This window comes from Myotis yumanensis, unplaced genomic scaffold, assembly GCF_028538775.1.
Source record: "Myotis yumanensis isolate MYYU_CA2020_CCGP unplaced genomic scaffold, mMyoYum1.0.hap1 SCAF_17, whole genome shotgun sequence".
Taxonomy (NCBI): Eukaryota; Metazoa; Chordata; class Mammalia; order Chiroptera; family Vespertilionidae; genus Myotis; species Myotis yumanensis.
Genome location: NW_027223768.1, coordinates 29,402,891 through 29,423,285, shown reverse-complemented (window position 1 = coordinate 29,423,285; position 20,395 = coordinate 29,402,891). Strand labels below are relative to the sequence as shown.

The following is a 20,395-nucleotide window of genomic DNA, read 5'->3' as shown; positions in this document are numbered from 1 at the left end:
GAAAAAACAGCAGACTCTGTCCCTCTGCCCTTCGTTTCTCCCTTCTGAGAAGAATCAAATTTTACCTCTTTTGGTCAATTATCTTGATATTTATCACCACATTTCGTCTTTAGTTTTGGGGCTTATCTACTGACTCACTATGGAAGGTGAGGATTAAGCTCCTTCTTCTTCCTACTCCCATCACACATGCACATCCTTCTCATCTTCCTAATGCAGTTTGTACGGTAATTTTAATTAGCACAATATTAGACATTGGCATTTTTATAATCATGTAAATATATACAAAGTTAAGCCATGTAGTAAATCATGGCTATTTTTTCTCTCCTGATCAATTTTTGTTCTCCCTGAATTGAGCAGTTACAGTTTTGTAAGTACACATAACTGATTCAGCCACAAGCTCTTGGCCAACTGTCTAGAATCAATTCTCTAGATCAAGTCTGCAAACTTTTCTTAAAGGGTCAGATAAAAAATACAGGATGTCCCCCAAAAATGTACACACACTTTAACAGCTGATAGCTCAATTTTGAAAATGAAATGTATTTTAATAAATACTGACTTTATAATTATTCAAGGTGTGTGCATACATTTTGGGGGGACACCCTATTATTTACACTTTGCAGACCATGTGGTCTCTGTCGCAACACTTCAACTCTGCTTGCAGTGCGAAAGCAGCCTTAGACGATGTGTAAATAAAAGGGTGCCCTTGTGCTCAAATAAAATTTTACTTAAAAAACAGGCAGAGCCAGATTGGCCTGTGGTCTAGAGGTTCTCCAAGGCATACACGTGCATCAGACATCCTTTCAATTTCACCTCCCTGAAGGATTTTACCCAGATTCTGGATTGGCTGCCTGTAGTTTTCATCTTGCGAAGGCCCTTCACTATCGTTGTGGTGGATGTGGTGGTCCTCTGCACTCCTAAAATGGAGTTGACGTTTCTGACACCGATGTCTTCCTCTGCCCATATTTCCTTCACATTTTTAGGGAGCACATTCTCCAGCAGTTTCTTGACAAAGGGAACTTAAAGCCTTGCATTTCTGCCAGTGTCTTCTTTCTGTCCACACACTTTGTTGATAATTGAACTAGATATAGGATTCAGGGTTGGAATTCATTTTCTTCCATCTCTGTCTTTTGTCCTCTTGGGAGATTTCTTATTTAATGTCTAAACTTTTTATTGAGTTTTTACTCATTTTATCATATTTTTAATTTCTAAGAGTTCTCTGAGTGTTCCTCTTTATAGTATACTATTGTTTTATTGTTGCAATATCATATCTCTATGAGAATCTTAACTCTATGAGAATTACTATGGTTAACTTGTACTATGGTATAACATGCACAAAAGTAGAGAAAAAGGTTAATGAACTCTCGTGTACTATGTGGATTTTTGGAAGCTGTTCTTTCCCTGAGTCTAAACCCCACCCAAATCTCTGGATGACCCCTGAAATATGTACATGTGAGGTAAAGTCCAAGCAAAATAAAACCTCACAAATTTTAGTTCCAGCACAGGGGAGGTGTCCAGAGTTACACAGAAAATTTAACTACTCAGGAAATTTAGTCATTTGTTTTGTTTTATTTTCTCCAGACTAAATGTCCTTAAATATTTATATTTTTAGATAAATCTGAGAAATGTTTTAAAATTAAAAAATCAGATTTTTTTAAGTAAATGGAATTACAAATTACCTTTTACTTTTAAGTTTTGCAATATAAATAGTACTTTTTAAACTATTCACCTCTACCACACTGAGTACCAGCATTTGGGGAATTATTTGCATTAATTTTTTGACCTATAAAATATATTCTATATCTGTAAATATAAAATCAACCTAAGGATAATTTACAAAGAGCCACAGGGCTAAATAATATCTTGAAACAGTATTTAAAACATCTTTATAAGTAGAAAAATGACATGAAAAGTAAGGCTGAATTAAACAGAGGAAGTCTGGGTTTACCAAGCGAACTCTTGAAAGAACATGGTGAGGTTGGTGAAGTATCTATCGCTTTAAATGGGGGAGATCGTGGGAGTAGGGTTATGTTTTAAAAGAAATCCTACCCTACCATCTGCCTAGAATAGCTTGGACATTCTCTTACCTTAGGAAATAGCAGGAGGGCAGACCAAATGCTCCCTCCAAAGCAATCTACTGATTGTTTGGGCACCATGGGATTACAATATTAAAAGGATTAATCATCCCCTAATAGGACAAAGTATCAAATGCACTGAATACCAGTCCTCTTAGAATTAAACAAACAAACAAATAAGTACAAAACAGAAATAAATCTTTACAATACCGATAGCTATCCAAATGAGAAACTAGCTCCTAAATTTCAAGAAATAAAAATTCTCATTATCTGTAATCCAGAATGAACTCTTAAATACATAGTATTCTACCAATATCCATAGAATCAGATTTTAGAACACTAGGTAAATTACACTTTCACAAAAAGATAGGAAATAATGCTTAGCAGCTGGCACCTCTATAAATTCAAGTAAGAACATTTCATGCCACAAGGCTCCAAAATGTGAGTTAACAATGACATGGCTTAAACCCCCCAATTCATTTCTGCCAACTGCATGTAAGGAGCCAAAAAGCACTGAAGGTTTTAAGGTAAAGTGTTCCTACTTTCAAAAACATAATAATCTAGCAGCAGGATATGAGAAGTAAGCAAATAACATACAACTGGAATATGGTAAGTGTAGTGTAAGAATTGGGAGAATTTCTGTGTAAGTTTAAGTGAAGGGGTGTGTGTGTCTGTTTCTTCTATCAGGCCCTGCTGTACTCATCTTTGCATACCCGATGTGTAATCAGGACACGTGAAAAACATCACTTGAAATGGCCTAAGAGTTCATAGAATTTAACACTAAAAAAATTTTTTTAACCCAGTAACAATATGCATGTAGTTTTCAAAAGTCATAGTGCCACAAGGTTCACAATGAAAAATAGTAGCCCTGTTTTCCCTCCTCAGATACCTGTCTCCCAGAAACCCTTTTTTTTGCTATCACCTCCATATTGCTTATACATAAACATGCCAATTCCACTCCTCTGGATCATCCCATTTAAAATGTATTCATTGACTTCTTCCTGAGGAAGACAAGGATGAGGCTGTTTCACTCCTTTGTCCTCTTCTCCTCGGCCCCCCTCCTCCTCTTCCTTCGTACACAGTTAATAATTCCTTCTCGGTGCCAACTCTGTCCTTTGCAATTATGTTTACTCGTGTGTGTTCTATTTCTTTTCTTATGTGTCTTCTATCAGGCCCTGCTATACTCATCTTTGCATACCCAACGTGTAAATCAGTGTCTGTTCCTTCGTGGGAACTCGAGTTTGATGAACTGAATTGAAAGTAATCTGCCAGTGTAAACCTTTATGAGATGCCATCTATAGACAGACATCAAAACCATGGGCATTGTTAATTGACACCACCAGGGTTAGTGTGACAAGAATAACTCAGAAACGCAGAAACTACTTGCCACCAAATAGATTTGCAGACAAGAACAGATACTGTCCAATTTAACATGTGAGAATTTCTCCCAGCATTCAATTCCCAGAAATTTTGCTTTGAGCCATTGTCCTGAAATAAGCTGTTCAGGCCTCTTCCTCAACATACTAACATATAATATTTATAGCTACACCCTGGATTCACTAGAAAGGTTTTTTAAAAATCTCCACTCATCCCAGCTGGTTTGGCTCAGTGGATAGAGCATCAGCCTGCAGACAGACCACATGTTAGGACACAAAGCAACTGGAACATTTTCTAGGATAGACCATGCACATGGAAAAACTGGACTAGACCACCATCTTACACCATATACAAGAATAAACTGAAGACAGATAAAAGACTTAATGTAAATAAAATAAAATAAAAAACACCCACAAAAATCCTAGAAGACAACATAGGCAGTAAAATCTCAGACATCTCTCGGAGCAGTATTTCTGCCAATATGTCTCCTAGGGTAAAGGAAACAAAGGAAAAAATAAACAAATGGGACTACAACAAACTAAAAAGCTTCTGCACAGCAAATGAAACCATCAACAAAATGAAAAGGGAACCCACTGTATGGGAGAACATATTCTTGCCAATGATACATTTGATAAGAGGTTAATCTCCAAAATAAATAAAGAATTTGCACAACTCAACACCAGGAAGACAAACGATCCAGTTTAAAAAATGGGCAAAGAACCTGAATAGTCACGTCTCCAAAGAAGACATACAGATGGTCAATAGACATAGAAAAATGTTCAATGTCACTAATCAACAAAGAGATGCAAATTAAAACCACAATGAGATACTACCTCATACCTGCCAGAATGGCTACCACCAATGAAAGAATGTGAACAGATTAGCAAAAGAACATATATGCATAACCCTGGACGCAGACTATAGTGTGGTGATAGCCAGAGGGAAGGGGGAGTGGGGCTCGGTGGAGGAGGCAAAGAAGAAAAAATGGGGACATCTGTAATAGTGACAACAATAAAAATAAATTAAAAAAACATATGAAAAAAAGTTTTACTTTCTTAAAGGAAAGTGAAAAAAAAATCTGCTGGTGCAGAAAAGCAAAAAGAACTTGTGGGTGGTGAACATTAATAAAAACAGCCAAGCAGAACTAAAAATTTGATGATTACATTTAATGTGTAACTGCATTTTCCAAATGGAAGTTCTAAACAGTGACAAATGACTAAAATGTCCAGCCTCTTCCAGAAAAAAAAAAAAAAAAGCTAGAACACAGAGGCAAAGAAATAGAAAACAAAAGAGTTAAGAAAAGCAGACAGGTCCAGCCGGAGTGGTTCAGTTTGTTGCAGGTTGCCCCATGAACTGAAAGTTCACCCGTTCCATTACCAGTCAGGGCATATGACCTGGTTGCAGGCTCAGTCCCCAGCAGGGGGCACACAGGAGGCAGCCGATCGATGTTTCTCTCTCACATCGGTGTTTCTTTCCCTTTCCTTTTCTTTTTCTACAAAATCAATAAAAACATTTTTTTTTAAATATATTTTATTGATTTTTTACAGAGAGGAAGGGAGAGAGATAGATAGTTAGAAACATCGATGGGAGAGAAACATCGATCAGCTGCCTCCTGCACATCTCCCACTGGGGATGTGCCCGCAACCCAGGTACATGCCCTTGACCGGAATCGAACCTGGGACCTTTCAGTCCGCAGGCCGACGCTCTATCCACTGAGCCAAACCGGTTTCGGCAAAAAAAAAACATTTTTTTTTTAAAGAAAAAGAAAAGCAGACAGGAAAAAGCACATTTTAAAGAGCAGGAGTAGGGGGGAAATGAGCAATAATTATAAGCAATGACAGAAAAAGCCTCAGCATAAAAAAACTAAAGATACAAATAAACAAAACAAACAGAAACAGACTCATTGATACAGAGAACAAATTTATCTTTCCCAGAGAGGAAGAGGGTCAGGGGATGAATGACAGAGATAAAGGGGAATAAGAGGTATAACTTCCAGTTACAAAACAAATAAGTTAAGGGGGATATAAGTGCAGCATGGGAAAAATAGTCAATAATGTTGTAATAACTCTGTATGGTAATAAGTGGTTACTAGACTTATTGTGGTGATCACATTGTAAGGTATATAAATGTCAAATCACTATGTTGTATACCTGAAACTAATGCAATATTGTATGTATACTTTAATAAAAATAAATGTAAAAATAAATTATGGATAAAACACTAGCATATGAACATCTCTTAGACTATATCATTTGAGTGTCTATTAAGGGATATGCATTTTAAATGTGAACTTATTAAATTCTTATAAATATCTGATGAAAATGCTTTTGTTGTAATGATTCAAATGATTATTCAAGCAAAATTCTAAATTCTGTGGGCAATTTCTTTTTTCAGTTAATTTTTAAAACTGAAGAAGACATTTATATCATTAAAAAAATCTAAATAATACAATGAAAAATAAGATCCCTTCCTCAGAGGCATTCACAGTCAACAGCTGAATACCAACCATATGGCAGTCACTGTTTAGCCTTTTGGAAGGGGGCAGGAGAAAAGGAGCAATTACTTTTTGGACTTTGGTTTGTTTGGAGTGCTACATGCCAAATATCCAATTAAATGATAACTAATGTTGTATTATACTAATTTTAAGATCCCTCTTCATTTCAAAGGTGTTCATATGTAAAAAATATGTATCTTAATACGATCTCTCATTTACTGTGTTTTTCAGAACTTAATTCTGGTATCTAAGAAATGACATTACCTCTATGGGATATACTTTGAATATCACCATTTAACTACCAATTATCTATATATATCTATATATATAAAAGCCTAAGCAACTGTTATGGCTGAACGACAGATAGACCAATCACTATGGTGCACACTGACCACCAGGGGGCAGACGCTCAATGCAGGAGCTGCCCCCTAGTGGTCAGTGCGCCCCCACAGCCAACCTCCTGCAGCCCCTCCCCTCAGCTGGTCGACCCCCCAAATAGGCCTCAATCGCTGCCAGGTCGAGGGACCCCACCCATGCACGAATTCATGCACTGGGCCTCTAGTAAGAAATATAATTAGGAAATCATCCTGAATTCACTGTTATGCATTGCAGTTTTCCAAGAGAAGAGTCTCTGAGGAGGAGGAAAAGCTCATACAAAGACCCTGAGGCAAGAACATAATTGGCATGTTCAAGGACAGCAAGAAGGCCAGCATAGCCAAAGGGGAGTGAGTAAGAAGTAGTCAGAGATAAGGTCAGAAGGAAGGCGCAGATTAAGCAAGGCCTTAGACACTATTGTAAGGCTCCTGGCTTTTAAGATGGGTAAAGACATTATGGAATTCTGAACCTGAGGCTGACATGATCTTAGATTTTCAAAAGACCACTCTGGAAATAGACACTAAGAGGGCCAAGGGTAAAATCAGAGTGACCAATTAGGAGATTATATAGTGATCTAAGAGCTGGGTAGAGGGGATGGTGGCCAGGACCAAGGTGTAAAGAAAGTAGTCAGATCCAGGATACATATTTGCATATAGAACCAAAAAGACTTCCTGACTGAGTGAGATATAAGAGAAAGAGAGGAGACAAGTATAACACCAAGGTTTTTTACCTGAATAATGGGAAGGATGGAAGTTGCTATCAATAATTAGACTGGGAAAGCTATGTGGAGTACATATTTTTAGGACAGTTTCGCTTGAGAGATGAGTATAGACACCCCACTAAAGATGTCAAGCACTCAGATATAAAATTCTATTTAGTATATTCCTTTGAAGAATGTACATTTTATTTAGCTAGTCCTCTACTGGTGGATATTCAAGTTGCTTCCAATTTTTTACTCTTACTAAAAATGATGTTTTAATATTTTTGTCTTTCTCTGGAATGTGTATATAGTCCCAAGTAGAACTGTTATATCATAGAGTTAGAGCTTATAATACTGCCAAATTGTTCTTCAAATTGGCTGCACCAATTTGTTTCATTTTCTCTACCTCACCAAAACTTAATATAAATAATTATTGATCTATAGAAACTCTTTACATGTATACTCAATGTGAATCCTTGCTATGTGCATTTCAAACACCTTAAATTCGCTTGTGCTGTCTTTTGATTTTGATGCAAATTTATATTTAATTTTAATTTTGATGCAGTCAAATTTGTATTTTTCCTTCATGATTTACGACTTAGGATTTTTGTGTCTTATAAGGAAGGTCTACCCTACTATGAGAACACTAAGTGCTGCCTGTATTTTCTTTCAATACTTTAGAGTTTCATCATTGATGTTGAGGTAAAAATCTATCTGGAATTTACCTTGGGATATAGTAAAGGGTGAAATTTCAATTTTATGCTCCCTCATATGTAGAATCAATGGTCCCAAACCATTTCATTTATTGACTACTTCATTCTTTCTCCACTGAAATGTGATGCCTACTCAATCATACACAAGTTCCCAAATAAATCTTGATTTTCTAATCTTTCCATTGATCTGGTCCTGCCCGCATACTACACTGTTCTAATTACGCTAAGTCTTGATATCTGGTAGGGAGAATGCCTCTGTTTCATTCATCTTCAAAACTATTTTAGCTATTCATTTATCATTACTCTCTCAAGTAAATTTTAAAACCACTTTGTCAAGTTTCCAGAAAAATCCTCCTGGACTCTGATTCTACATCCTCCTGGATATAATATAATGTGTAGGAGGGAAGGGGTAGGAGGGGAGGGGTATGGAACTGGGAAGGGAAACAATGGGAACTTTACTAGAAATGCTTTATTTCTTTTATTAATAAATAAAGTCCTGAGGCAAATATATCAAAATGTTAACATTTGCCCACTCTTGCTAGTGAGTATAGTTTCTTAAAAAAACATGAAATGTTCCTTTTCTGAATTAATTTCCCCTCAAAACTGAAAATAAATTCTTGCCCAAAGTCTCTAATTGAATGCCTTCTCCAAAGTAACCAAAGTCCCAATCAAATCAGACATGAAAGCCACACACCTGCTTCTGGTAATCTAGCTACGCCACTACACTCACGGTTACATCTTTTTTCAAGATTTTGACAATGAAATTGTAAGCTCCTTCTACACAGGCAATCAGCTTATCTAACTCACTATCCTGACTTGAAGTGAAGCAGACATTTATTTGAAGGACAGGGGTTACTTTTGCTTTTATCCCTATAAACACTGTGCCCCTGTGATTAAAATCTAATCATGTTCAATTTTCCTATTAACTCCTTAACAGCAGCACACCGCACCCATTACTTCTTTAATAGGGAGAAGCTGCTTTCCAGTGTGACAGGAATACAAAGGGGAGAGGGTGAGGGAAGTTGTTCCCTTCAAATGTTTCCCAGAGTTAAACCTTTAGTTCCTCTTATTTTAAAACAAGCTTTACTCTTGAAAAAGATCAATAGTTGTAAGCAAACTAATCACAAATATTTCCCTAGTTAAACAATACATAATATTAGGAAGTCAAAAAAAAAAAAGTCAGGGAATAAGAAAAGACATTTTTTTCTCTTGAAGTAGTAAGTGGCTTACATCCAATCTATGGGGAAGGTTCATTTACTAATAGTGGATTTAGCAATAATCCATACATGTAACTTTATATATCTTAATAATAGTACATTATATTTGTATGGTGCTTTGTAGTTCTATAATACTTTTTTAATCAGTATATCATTTGGTGCTTAAACAATGCACTCACTGAAACTCAGGCAACCTCTGGCCATCAAGGTCCTAGGATGGGCTGCCTGCTTTATTTAATTAAAAACAAACAAACAGTTAGCCTGGCTGGTGTGCCTTAGTGGTTGAGTGTCCACCCATGAACCAAGAGATCACGGTTCAATTCCTGGTTGGGACATGTGCCAGGGTTGCAGGCTCAATCCCCAGTGGGGGTGTGCAGGAGGCAGCCAATCGAAGTTTCTATCTCTCTATCTTTCTCCCTTCTTCCCTCTAAAATCAATAAAATATATATATATTTTTAAAATCAGCTGAGTTTAAAAAGAAAACAAATACTTGTTCTACATCATGTGAAGCAAAATTGGCTTTTGCACCATATGGCTTAATAATAATATTCAAGATCAATTATGCTTAACTGCAGAAAAAAAAATACAGTTATGAACAGTTTTTAAAATCTGCCTATAGGTGAAGATTAGGTAGCCCACATTAAGCAAAACTACTATTTTTCAGTGAAATTTATAGTTTCCAGATCACCTTTTTCTATCTCTCTGGGCACCCATTTCTCACTTGAGGCAATCAATGCTGTTTTGTTTTTCCTACCAACCTCCCTATATTTAAAGAGAAAGAGATCTAACCCCAGTTATTTATATTATTCACACTTGTGTATATATGATTTCTAATGTTGCATTTTAAAATCTCTTATTGTAATCGAAAACATCTCATCCTTGTTTAAAATTTTAAAAATATAACCAAACAACTAGAAACTGAACAAAAAGCCAATCTTTCTGAGAACAGAAAAAAAAAAATCGATTAAAAATTTAATATTGAAACATCGCACTGTTCTGAGATAGTGCTTTATGTTGGATATATGTTCAGTACTAATATAGAATCCTTACCTGTAATGTACATGTGTGACTGTCGGTTTCCTGTATCCAAGGATCCAGGTTTGAATATCTATGGGTTCAGCTTTGGGATAAGCTATAGTTGTATCTATTATCCACTGGAGACCTTTTGATCTGCTGTCTGAGAACAAAGAAAAAGCAACTTAAAATTGGGTCAATTTTTATATTATTTACAACAAACAACAGTATAGGTTACTTGAGGAGTATAAAGCATATTGATATAACTTTTGCTTTAAGAAAACAGGATGAATGTTGGTATTACTGTTCTATATGATGCACTTAGAATGAAGAATTTCCTATTATATTATAAAATAGATTTCAAACAAATTAACAAATCACAGCACTATTATGTATTAGACATGTATCATTCAAGTATTCAATACTATTATGCACTACCAAGGTCTAATTTTTTATATTTTATCACTCATAAAAAACTGGCCTATGAAAAGGTCAGAAGCTAAAGTATCACATCACAAAAATGGCCTCAAAAACATTCACTAAATATAACACAATATAGTATGAACACCAAGGTTTGTGACACCTGAGAGACATTAATAAATATTGGAATAAGGCAATAAAAGTAAACATTTTATTGACACACATGATCGCCAGTTGCTGGTCTTGTTTAAAACAAAACCAAAAAACTCCTTCCATTGTAGCAAGAGGTACATACAACTAAAGCAATAAACTTGTTTGCCCTGGTCGGTATAACAGGTAACTACTGTTGTGAGAGGGAATGGAAGAGCTATTTTTATTGTCAGCATGGAATACAATTTGAGCAAGAATTAGAGGGGAATCTTCACAGAGAACGCTGATAGCTAGAAGTTAACGTTTTATGGTCTATCTTTTATCAGAGGTATTTGAGATCCCTAAGAAAGAAAACTTATTTTCAAACCTAAGTCCAAATGTACATAATGATATTTTACTTTTGTATGTCAAATAATTATAAACTGGCCTTAAATGCTTAAATTTTTTTAGGCAACATCCTGAAGGAGGGGGTAATGCTTATAAAAAATAAAAAAATGTTTTTAATAACATAGTGCTAAAGGAACAGAGTTTATGTAACAAAACACATTTTGACAAGCTACCCATGACATGCATGCTGAAATGGTGAGGGGTATACTAATGTCTGCAACTTATTTTGAGATGCATTAAAAAACAAACAAACAAAGATGGACAGAGAGATGATAAAGCAAATTATAGTAAATTATAGTAAAATGTTAATTGCAGAATCTAGTTGGTCAGCTCATAGGTATTAATTATAAAAATGTTTTAACTTTTACATATGTTTAAAAATTTTATAATAAAACCACGGGGGGGGGGGAATCACAAGAATTGTTTTTTAATATCTATTAAATGATACAATATTAGTAAACAAAGAAAACCTAATCATTTAAAGTTAATCAGACACAACTTAACTTTGAAATGTGTATGGATTAAATATTAAAACAGACACAAAGACATGTGTGTTTGTATGAAATAAAGCCCTAAATAACTAATATGGACAGTCAACAAAATAATATACATAATACCAAAACATAAAGAGAAAAATGGTAAAATACAAATAAACTAGATTTTGAGTACACAATTTTCTAGAATATCTCATTATTTTTCCTAAACAGAAAAAAAATTTCAATTAAGGTAAGAGAAGTAATAAACTACTTCACTTTGGTTATAAGCAGAAGTTGTCTCATTCCCAAGGAAAAAAAAACATTTTTCTTCATCATTGGTAATCTGTGTGAAAATTGTCCCTACATTTGAGATCTACAACATCAGAGGGGACTGACTGGATAAAAGGATTTAAAAACAGCAGTCCTAGTGAGTGCAACAAATCCTACTTGGAAGTCCTTTGCCTTCAAGTTTTGGCTTGGCTGACATTGCCACTGTGTCTCTCTAGCAGCAAAGCTATTCTGAACCTTCCTTTTCTATTAAAAGACTTTTTCAAGTTGTCTTCTTAATAGATGATGAAAGATTAAGAGAGCTGTCTGCCAAGCAGTTGCTTAGAAAAAAACAACACAACATATAAAAGGAAAACTCAGTGTAATCTCACATTATTTCTATGTCTGGTCCTTATTGTCATTTAAAAATACATATTTCTAAGGGCCTATCATTTCTATTTTTACTTTGTCTAAAGAATATTTTAAAAAATAGCAAAATGCTACTAAGGAAATAGGTCTACTGAGTTTCTTTCAGCTTCTATCACCAAACTGTCACAGTGTCTTAAACTTGCTCATAACAGTCTTCACGTTGTTGGCACAAACTGTCTGCAAATCTTCACAATTCACCAGGCTATCTCTAAGATTTGCAGTTGCATCTTTCAGTGTGATTTACTTTTTCTTGGCCATAAAAGTAATATGTATTCATTAAAAAATACAGAAAAAAGAAATGAGAAAAAAAATCATAATGTTACAACTCAGAGAAGCAATCCCAGTTAACATTTTGATGTCTTTCACTCATTTTCTACTGCCTTATTGTTTCTGTCTTTGGGCTCAGATTGTCTGCACCAGAGTTGTATGTTCCTCCTACTCCATTAACATTAGAGAGTATATAATAGACATAAGACACTGGGGGTAAGGGAGGGCAGGGGTTTGTCAAGGGCGGGGGGGGGGGGGGGGGAGGACACTTATGTAATACCCTTTGTAATACTTTTAGCAAAAAATAAAAAATTAAAAAAAAAAAATTAGAGAGTATAAAAAACACCAACATCATTTGTAAAGGTTGTGTTGTATTCTGTTGTATGGATACTTTATAATTACCTATCCTGTTTCCCCTTTGGCTATTTCCAACTTTTTTGCTGTTATAAATAATGCTGTAATAAACTTTGCCAGTATTTCAGGCTATTTCTTTTTTCTTTTAACTTATCTTTATTGTTGAAAGTAAAGATTATTTCCTTCTAATAAGAATTTTTTGCAGTGAGTAACTGAGTCATTTATCAACATTTTAAGGTTCTTAAATAATGCCAAACTGTATTAAATTCATTCTCTGTATTAAAGACAAACAAAAAAGCTTTCTAAATTTTATAAGTGAAAAAAAAATTTCATTACTACTTTTATTTGCATATCTATTTTTAGTTTCACAAATTAGTCACTTCTCTCCCCTATGTCTTTTACTGTAGCGATTCCACTTCTAGGAATCTACACCACAGAAATACTTCCACAAAAATGTAAATATATTTACAGGAGCTTTTACTGTAGCAGTGAGAATCACCAGGAGTAAGAATAGGTAAGGTAAGGAAAAGACAACTTTGACTACATGCATTTCCGTATTATTTGAATTACTATAAGCATGAACTACCTTTGTAAATAAAAACCCTTAACATTGTAGTTCATCTTCTCTCTGAGTATCATTTCTATTTGACAAAAAGTATAAATATAAAAAAAAAAAACCCAACATTATCATCTGGAACTCCAGAAAATCCTTAATTCCAACAAAGGCAAAAAATGCCAACAACCATCATACCTAATTCTTTAACATCTCCTCCTGCTGGACTTCCATTTTGCTGTCGTGCCACAAGTACATTCAAAATAATTTGTGTTGCTCCGATCCTTGGCAGAGTGACATGTGTAAGAAATGGCAAGTTTTTTTTCTTGGCAAATGCCTGGCTTGTTTCCCGCCTCTTCCTGAGGAAGCCCCCTTCTGGAAATAAAACAATCCATTTTCGATCTCTGTTCCTATAATTATTTTCTAGGTGCTTCCTGAGAAGAAGAAGCTGTTGGTCACGATGAGATTTTCCCTGGAAGGTAGACACACATAATAAGTATAGGTACATTTGACGTGAAACTGCTATAAAATTAAATAGTGGCAACAGCTTCTAAAGTAAAATCCAATCATAGACTAGAATGGTGATTTCCCTCAACTTACCTAAGCCCATCTTGACCATAATGGTAAAAAGAAGTTATCAGTATCATATAAATAAACCCTTCTTTCTAAAGGAAAAAATTGCTCTTATTGCCCCTGAAAGTTCATTCATTCATCAATTCTATGACTGTTTACTGAGTGCCTCTACCTTGGCAGGCAACGTCCTACTGATGGGAGGAGAACTTATAATCTGATAGAACAGCTGAATTAATCTGGAAAATAATCATATTACTTTAAAAATCCTAGAATACATATACTTATGTGAACAGAGGGTTAAGTTTTTCTAAGTTTCATTTCTTAGGCTGGTGCACCTGCACACTCTCTTTGATCACGAACACAGTGATTGAGGAGGTGACTCAACTGCAGACAATGGACAATGTACCAGCAAGCAAGCAAACCATTAAGCACGGTCAGGCCAACCCCATCAAGAGTCAAGACATCATCTCATCACTGATGACCAAGAACAATAGCTGAACTCTGCGGACCTCCAGGACTCCATGTAGCTGCATTTCGGCCTCACTCTAGCCATTCCCCTTTATAATTCTGTCCCGTGCACCTTGCTGCCAGACAAGTTTTGGATGCTTGTAAACTCCCTGTCTTCTTGGTTGTTGGCCTTCTCAATAAACACCTGATATGATTCAACCCTGCCTGCATTATTGGACACTGGGACAGGCAGCCTGGGACACCTGGGGGTTTCCCAGAAACACTACACACTAGAGACAGAGAAGTAAGAGACCCTCATGTAGGTTACTCAAGTGGGGAAGATAGTAAATGAGTGAAAATTCAACTGGTGATAAATGTTAGGAAGAAAGAATAAGAGCACCGAGAGGGTCAAGAGGTTCAGAGAGCCCTGGCCAGTGTGGCTCAGTTGTTGTGTCGTCCCATGCACCAAAGGTCAATGGGAAAAAGCAAACAAACAAAGGGGACATCTGTAATACTTTCAACATAAAGATAAATTTTTTTATTATTTTTATTTATTTCAGAGAGGAAAGGAGAGGGAGATAGAGAAACATCAATGATGAGAGAGAATCATTGATTAGTTGCCTCCTGCATGACCCCTACTGGGGATCGAGCCCATACCCGGGCATGTGCCCTTGAATGGAATCGAACCTGGGACCCTTCAGTCCACAGGCCGACGCTCTATCCACTGAGCCAAACCAGCTAGGGCTATAAAGATAAATTAAAAAAAAAAAAAAAAAAAAAAAAAGAATCTACTGGCTCCAGTGACAAAAAGATTAAGGAGATAAATTAGAAGACTTTCGCAGTTGTCCAGACAAAGGAGTTTGATGACATCTGACTATGGAACACTGATGAGAGGGAGATACATTCAGGAAAAAAAAATTGAAAGTCAAGCTAACAGGACACTCTCATGCACTGGATTTTAGGGAAAGAAAGAGGATGACTTAGAGAACGAAAAGAGGAATCCAGAAAAAGTTTTAGAAAGTCCCAAAATCCACAACTAAATATTACAAAGGTTCTTCCTTCCAGTATGATCAATTCACTAATAATTTTCCAGCCAACGCAATTACAGAAGCTCCCTAAAATAATCTGTAAGCTTTCAGTCTTTAAATTATTCCAAATGCAAAACAAGTAAGACATTTTCTTAGCTAATTTACTGAATTGAATTATGATTAAGCTTCATGTATGTAAGTTCCCAAGTCTACTTGTAGAATATTTTTAATATTCTTGGAAATAACTTGTCAAAATCATCTAGTAGCAAAGTCCCATGAGATTTTCTTTACCATTAATATTTTTCCCTCTCCCCTCCTTCCATATTATAGATTTTGTTACTATCTAGAAAAGGATTTGCAAATCTCTCTGATATCTGAAATAGTCTTTAAGTATGCAAGCCTTTATATTGTAATAAAAAATGCTTTAGAGTGCATTACTTTCTACTTTTATCCTCTCAAAGTACACCAATAATTTAGTATAACTTAGCCTCTTTTTGATAACTGGGAATCATATTAGGGTCACTTATTATACCACACTACACTATAAATTCAATAATTTCCTTAGACTCCCATGATGCAAAGGGCTCAGCTAGTTTTTTCTCTGGATTCCTCTAAACTGTTGTGCTTCAATTGTTGAGATGCTCTGAAATATTAGGCTAGTTTCTTTGTTGTTCTGATCACTATTTAGTCTCAACCTTGTGGCCAATCCCCACTTCCAATTCTCCCTGAGGTTCCAGAGCATTATGTCTGTTCATCTCTGCTCAGAAGAACCAAGGGTGTTTCCAGAAGAAACTAGATAATTGCATAGCATGTGAAAAACAAAAATGTGTTCTGTACATAAAACTATCTGAAGTAAAGAATATGTGTTTTATGACACCTATTTACATAGAGCTTAGAATTTTCTTACATACTTCCAGCTTATTTTCAATTTGTGGTTCTTAGGAAAGGTTTAATTAGATTCACTAGTTATTCATTAAGTACTTATTATGTGTAAGGTACTGCACAATCCTGGTTTAATTTGCCAAATATATAAACACCAGCTAAGTGTGGCATTGCCATACATAAAAATGCCTGCATATTTCAGTTGCCCATTTCTGAGAAAATAAAGTGTGTGAAACTAGTAGCATAGCAGGGAAACACTATAATGTAGTGCTGACTTGATAAGAGGCTGTGATACTTTTTCCTACACACTAAATTATGCCTAATGCTTGGGGCTCAATCCCAACCCACCTTCTTTTATCAAACCCATACTCATTCTCTATATGTATACCAAATATCATCTTTTCCTCTAAAGTTTTTCTGGATTCACAGAAATTTGATGTACTCACTTTTCCTACTATGAATTCTCAAAATATTTCCTCTTATTTATTTAATAATTTCTCTACTGCTAATTTACATACCTCATAAAACAGTGACGTGCAAACAAAAATAATAGTGATAATATAGATGATGATAGTGGTGATCATGACAAATATGATGACAAAGGTAGCGGGCACTGTGCTGAGTGCTTCACAGGTACTACTTCATTTAATCCCCACAACAACCCTATGAGGGGAGTACCTATTATTCTCATTTGAAAAATGAGGAAACTTTAAGAGTTTAAATAACTTGCCCAATTCACATAACTACAAAGTAGAGGAGCTGAGACTATGGCAGGTGCTTGATAGGTACTTATTGAACGTTGTACTGTTTAGATGGGAGAAGGAGGGTAGAGATTAGAATGTTTACAGTATCAGCACTTTAATGCTCATGCGTACTCAAGCTCAGGCTGAAATAAATGATTTAGGGAATAAAGAGTCAGAGGAACGCTCCCTGACCTTACCTGCTGTAACTGGTTTTGTTATGCCTTTCTATATAATGAAGAATCAGTTTGATCAGGCTATCACTGTGGGGGGAAAAGCTCATTACTTACCTGTCTTATAAAGAAGTCTCCATGAATTAGAGAAACAATTCCAAAGTTTGTGTACTTAAAAATATGATCCATCAACCACATCATTTGAGCAACAACCTAAAATATTTAAAAACAAGAAATAATTAAATGCTGAATAGAAGAAACCCGATTATAGTCTAGTAGACAACTCTCTAAGTGTTGAGAGTCCTTTCTTTTGAATGCACCATGGATTATGAAATAAATCAAGTAAACAATTCTACTTGAAAATATAAATTAATACTGCCCTAACTTATTAGGCAATAAGTAAAGTTTATAATACTTCCTGCTTTGTATTTCTCAATTACTCCTTTATGAAAGAAGATTTTAAAATGCTTTAAGATTTCAAATTATTCAATAATATCAGGTCATAAAAAACGTTTAGTATAACTAATCAGAAAACAAAAACAAAATTAGTCTGAACAGAAAAAGGAAGCTAAGACAAACTAACTGAAATCTTTTTACAAAGAAAACTTTCTTTTGTCCACATTATTGGTGAATTTCAGATTAACTATGTCTGTTTAATACAGTTATCATCTATGTCAAACTGGAGTTAGAGTAATAATGTTAGGTATATTTATACAGACCATTTGAATCATTCTTTGGGATTCAAAACTAATTAAGGACACTGAATAACCACTTTAAGTGTAATCATCATCAGTAAGAATAAAAATAGTAATTGGGGATTCTTGATACAAAGCCAAATAAACTAATTTTTACAAAATTTTAACATTATGAATTTAGGAGACAGGCAATAAATATTACTAGAAGTACAAACATACCTATACAGGATAGTTTTTTAACAAGTTAAGCTTCTGAATTGAAGAAAGAACCGAATTTATTCCACATTCCAGCAAGATAATACCTCTGCTTTTCATATAAACAAGAAAAACAGACTCCACAATAATAAAAACATATTTTCCTTGACTCTCACCTCATTTTCTGACCCCTCACCTACTGAATCAAAATCTCTAGGATCTAAGCACACCATTCTTATTCTTGCCTTGGTATTTTGGCCAAGAGTCTCCCTAAAGAACAAGGCCCTTGTCTCATTACTTTGCCTTACTAAATTCTCCTTCTTCAAGGTCAAGTTTATGTCCTCTGCCCTCCACAGCGTTTTCTATATCCATCCAGTACTTGTGAGCTCACCTGCCACTGAATACTTCTCATTGTGCACTTATGTATTGCTTGCCATACCCTCCCTCCACCTACCACTGGGCTGTCTTTAAGAGTCGGAGAGTGTCTCATAGGATGGTATTCTATATTTATAGTCACTGACCATGAATACAAAGCACTCAGTAAATACCTACTAATTTGTTTATTTACTATTAGGCCAATATTAGCTCCATTAACTTTATATACTTTCTACTTATTTTGTTTTCTAAGAATAGAACCTCGTTAACTTCTCCCAAGGTGATAATTCCTTTCATGCTAAAGACAATTTATTTTAAGCCCACCCAGTATATACCTCTCTTTTAGTTATCAATAGAAGCAATGTAAATCAACAGTTCAAACAGAGCCTTAGCAACATTAAATGAGTCTGATATTTTCCTTTCAATATGCTTTACAAATGAAATCCAAAATAGTATTTGCCTTATTTTCCTTTGGCTAAAGATCCCCAAATTCACTGACCAACTTTACTCTTCTATCTTAAGCAATACTGCTTTTTCTGTCTGTATTTCTCAAACTGGCAATCTACCACTTCACCTCAAGACAGCCCCCAATTTAAACCATACTAACTTTGCTAACAAAACAGCTTTATGGAGATATAATTCACATTATCCCCATCATTTTTTTTAAGTCTCTAAATTCCTCTTCTGCAGTAACTCAGAATTACATATTTTTCCTTTTAAATTTTTCTAAATTTTCAGGAAAAATATACATATTAAAGTCTGTGTTCCAAACCATGAGGTACTTGAATTGGTTCTGTTAACCTCCCCTTTCTGCTGTCTACTTCCGCCATCAGGATGGCTTACCAGCCCTTTGTCCTGGAGGCACATCATCAGAGTACACACATCTCCTGTTGCCTGATGATTCACCAGCATTACTGCTTCATCTTCCATAACTGCTTTAATATCGTCCCCCCACTCCATCACTGTAAGAATAAACAAGCTGTCATTTTAAAGATTTTTACATTACTAGAAACCTTATATTAGAAAAACTGTATATATTAATAATGATATATACAACACTTAGCTAAAACTTCTGCAAATTCAGAACTTTATTTTCTATAAAAATCAGGACATTGATATAACATTTTGCAGAGCCCCAAAACATCCATTAAAATATAAAATGGTCAGACTCTTTGATCTAGAAGTTCTACTTCTTAAAATGTATCCTGCAGAAACATTTGTCCACATAGGCAAAGATATGCATAAAGTATGTTTAATGCAACTTATATGTTCACCAATAGAAGAATGGCTAGGAAAATTATGACATAATGGAAGAGTATAAATCCATTAAAAGGATGGAGGGTATTTCTATACCCTAACCCAAAAAGGACTTGTTATCAAGTAAACAGAGAAAAATCATAAAACAGTGTATATAGCATGATTACACATTTTTAAAGAAGAAATAACATTTATATGTTGTAAATACATTGACAAAATCCTAAGGGAATGAATCCCAAACTATTAATACTGATCATCATTAGGAAGTGAGTCCCAGAGTCCTTCAAATTCTGCTTTAGAATAATATATGCAAATATTACAAAAATATGTTAAGTATTTTCATTTTAAAATAAGAAAATAAAGATGTTACATTTATTAAAAATCTCCAGATAAAAAGTCATTGAGCCAAAACCTATGTGTACACTCTAAGGAAAAACAGTGGTATCTCCATGAGGTTATGCCTCATTTTACAGTCAATTTACTTCACAGAAAAGAATAAAATTGAGCACCAGTTTCAAACATTAGTATCCCACCAAGAAGCTTGCGACATGAATTACCAGAAGCTGGTTATACATCAGTATTCGCTCATTTCACTCACGGCTACAAGGAAAGAAGTTGAGCCACCTGTAGGTCATCGTTCCAGATGAAATAGGGATGATAGGGATGAGGAAACCTGCTTCACCTCCTCCAGCCTCCCTCCTCCCCATCCCTCTTCACTGACACTCCACTACAACTAAGCTCCTCACAACAGAGGGAGCTCTTCAG

General features: G+C 35.2%; 1 protein-coding gene across 3 annotated transcripts in view; it reads right to left on the bottom strand.

Annotated features, from left to right (window-relative positions):
- Window positions 1-20,395, bottom strand: part of LPGAT1 (lysophosphatidylglycerol acyltransferase 1) — an 82,844-nt gene that overhangs the window by 8,131 nt on the left and 54,318 nt on the right. For all 3 annotated transcript variants that reach the window (XM_070397337.1, XM_070397338.1, XM_070397336.1), the window contains exons 3-6: window positions 19,217-19,335; window positions 17,226-17,321; window positions 13,464-13,737; window positions 9,999-10,125 (exon numbers count right to left, since the gene is read on the bottom strand). In XM_070397337.1, coding sequence (XP_070253438.1) covers window positions 9,999-10,125; window positions 13,464-13,737; window positions 17,226-17,321; window positions 19,217-19,335 — 616 coding nt within the window. The remainder of the gene's footprint in view (window positions 1-9,998; window positions 10,126-13,463; window positions 13,738-17,225; window positions 17,322-19,216; window positions 19,336-20,395) is intronic.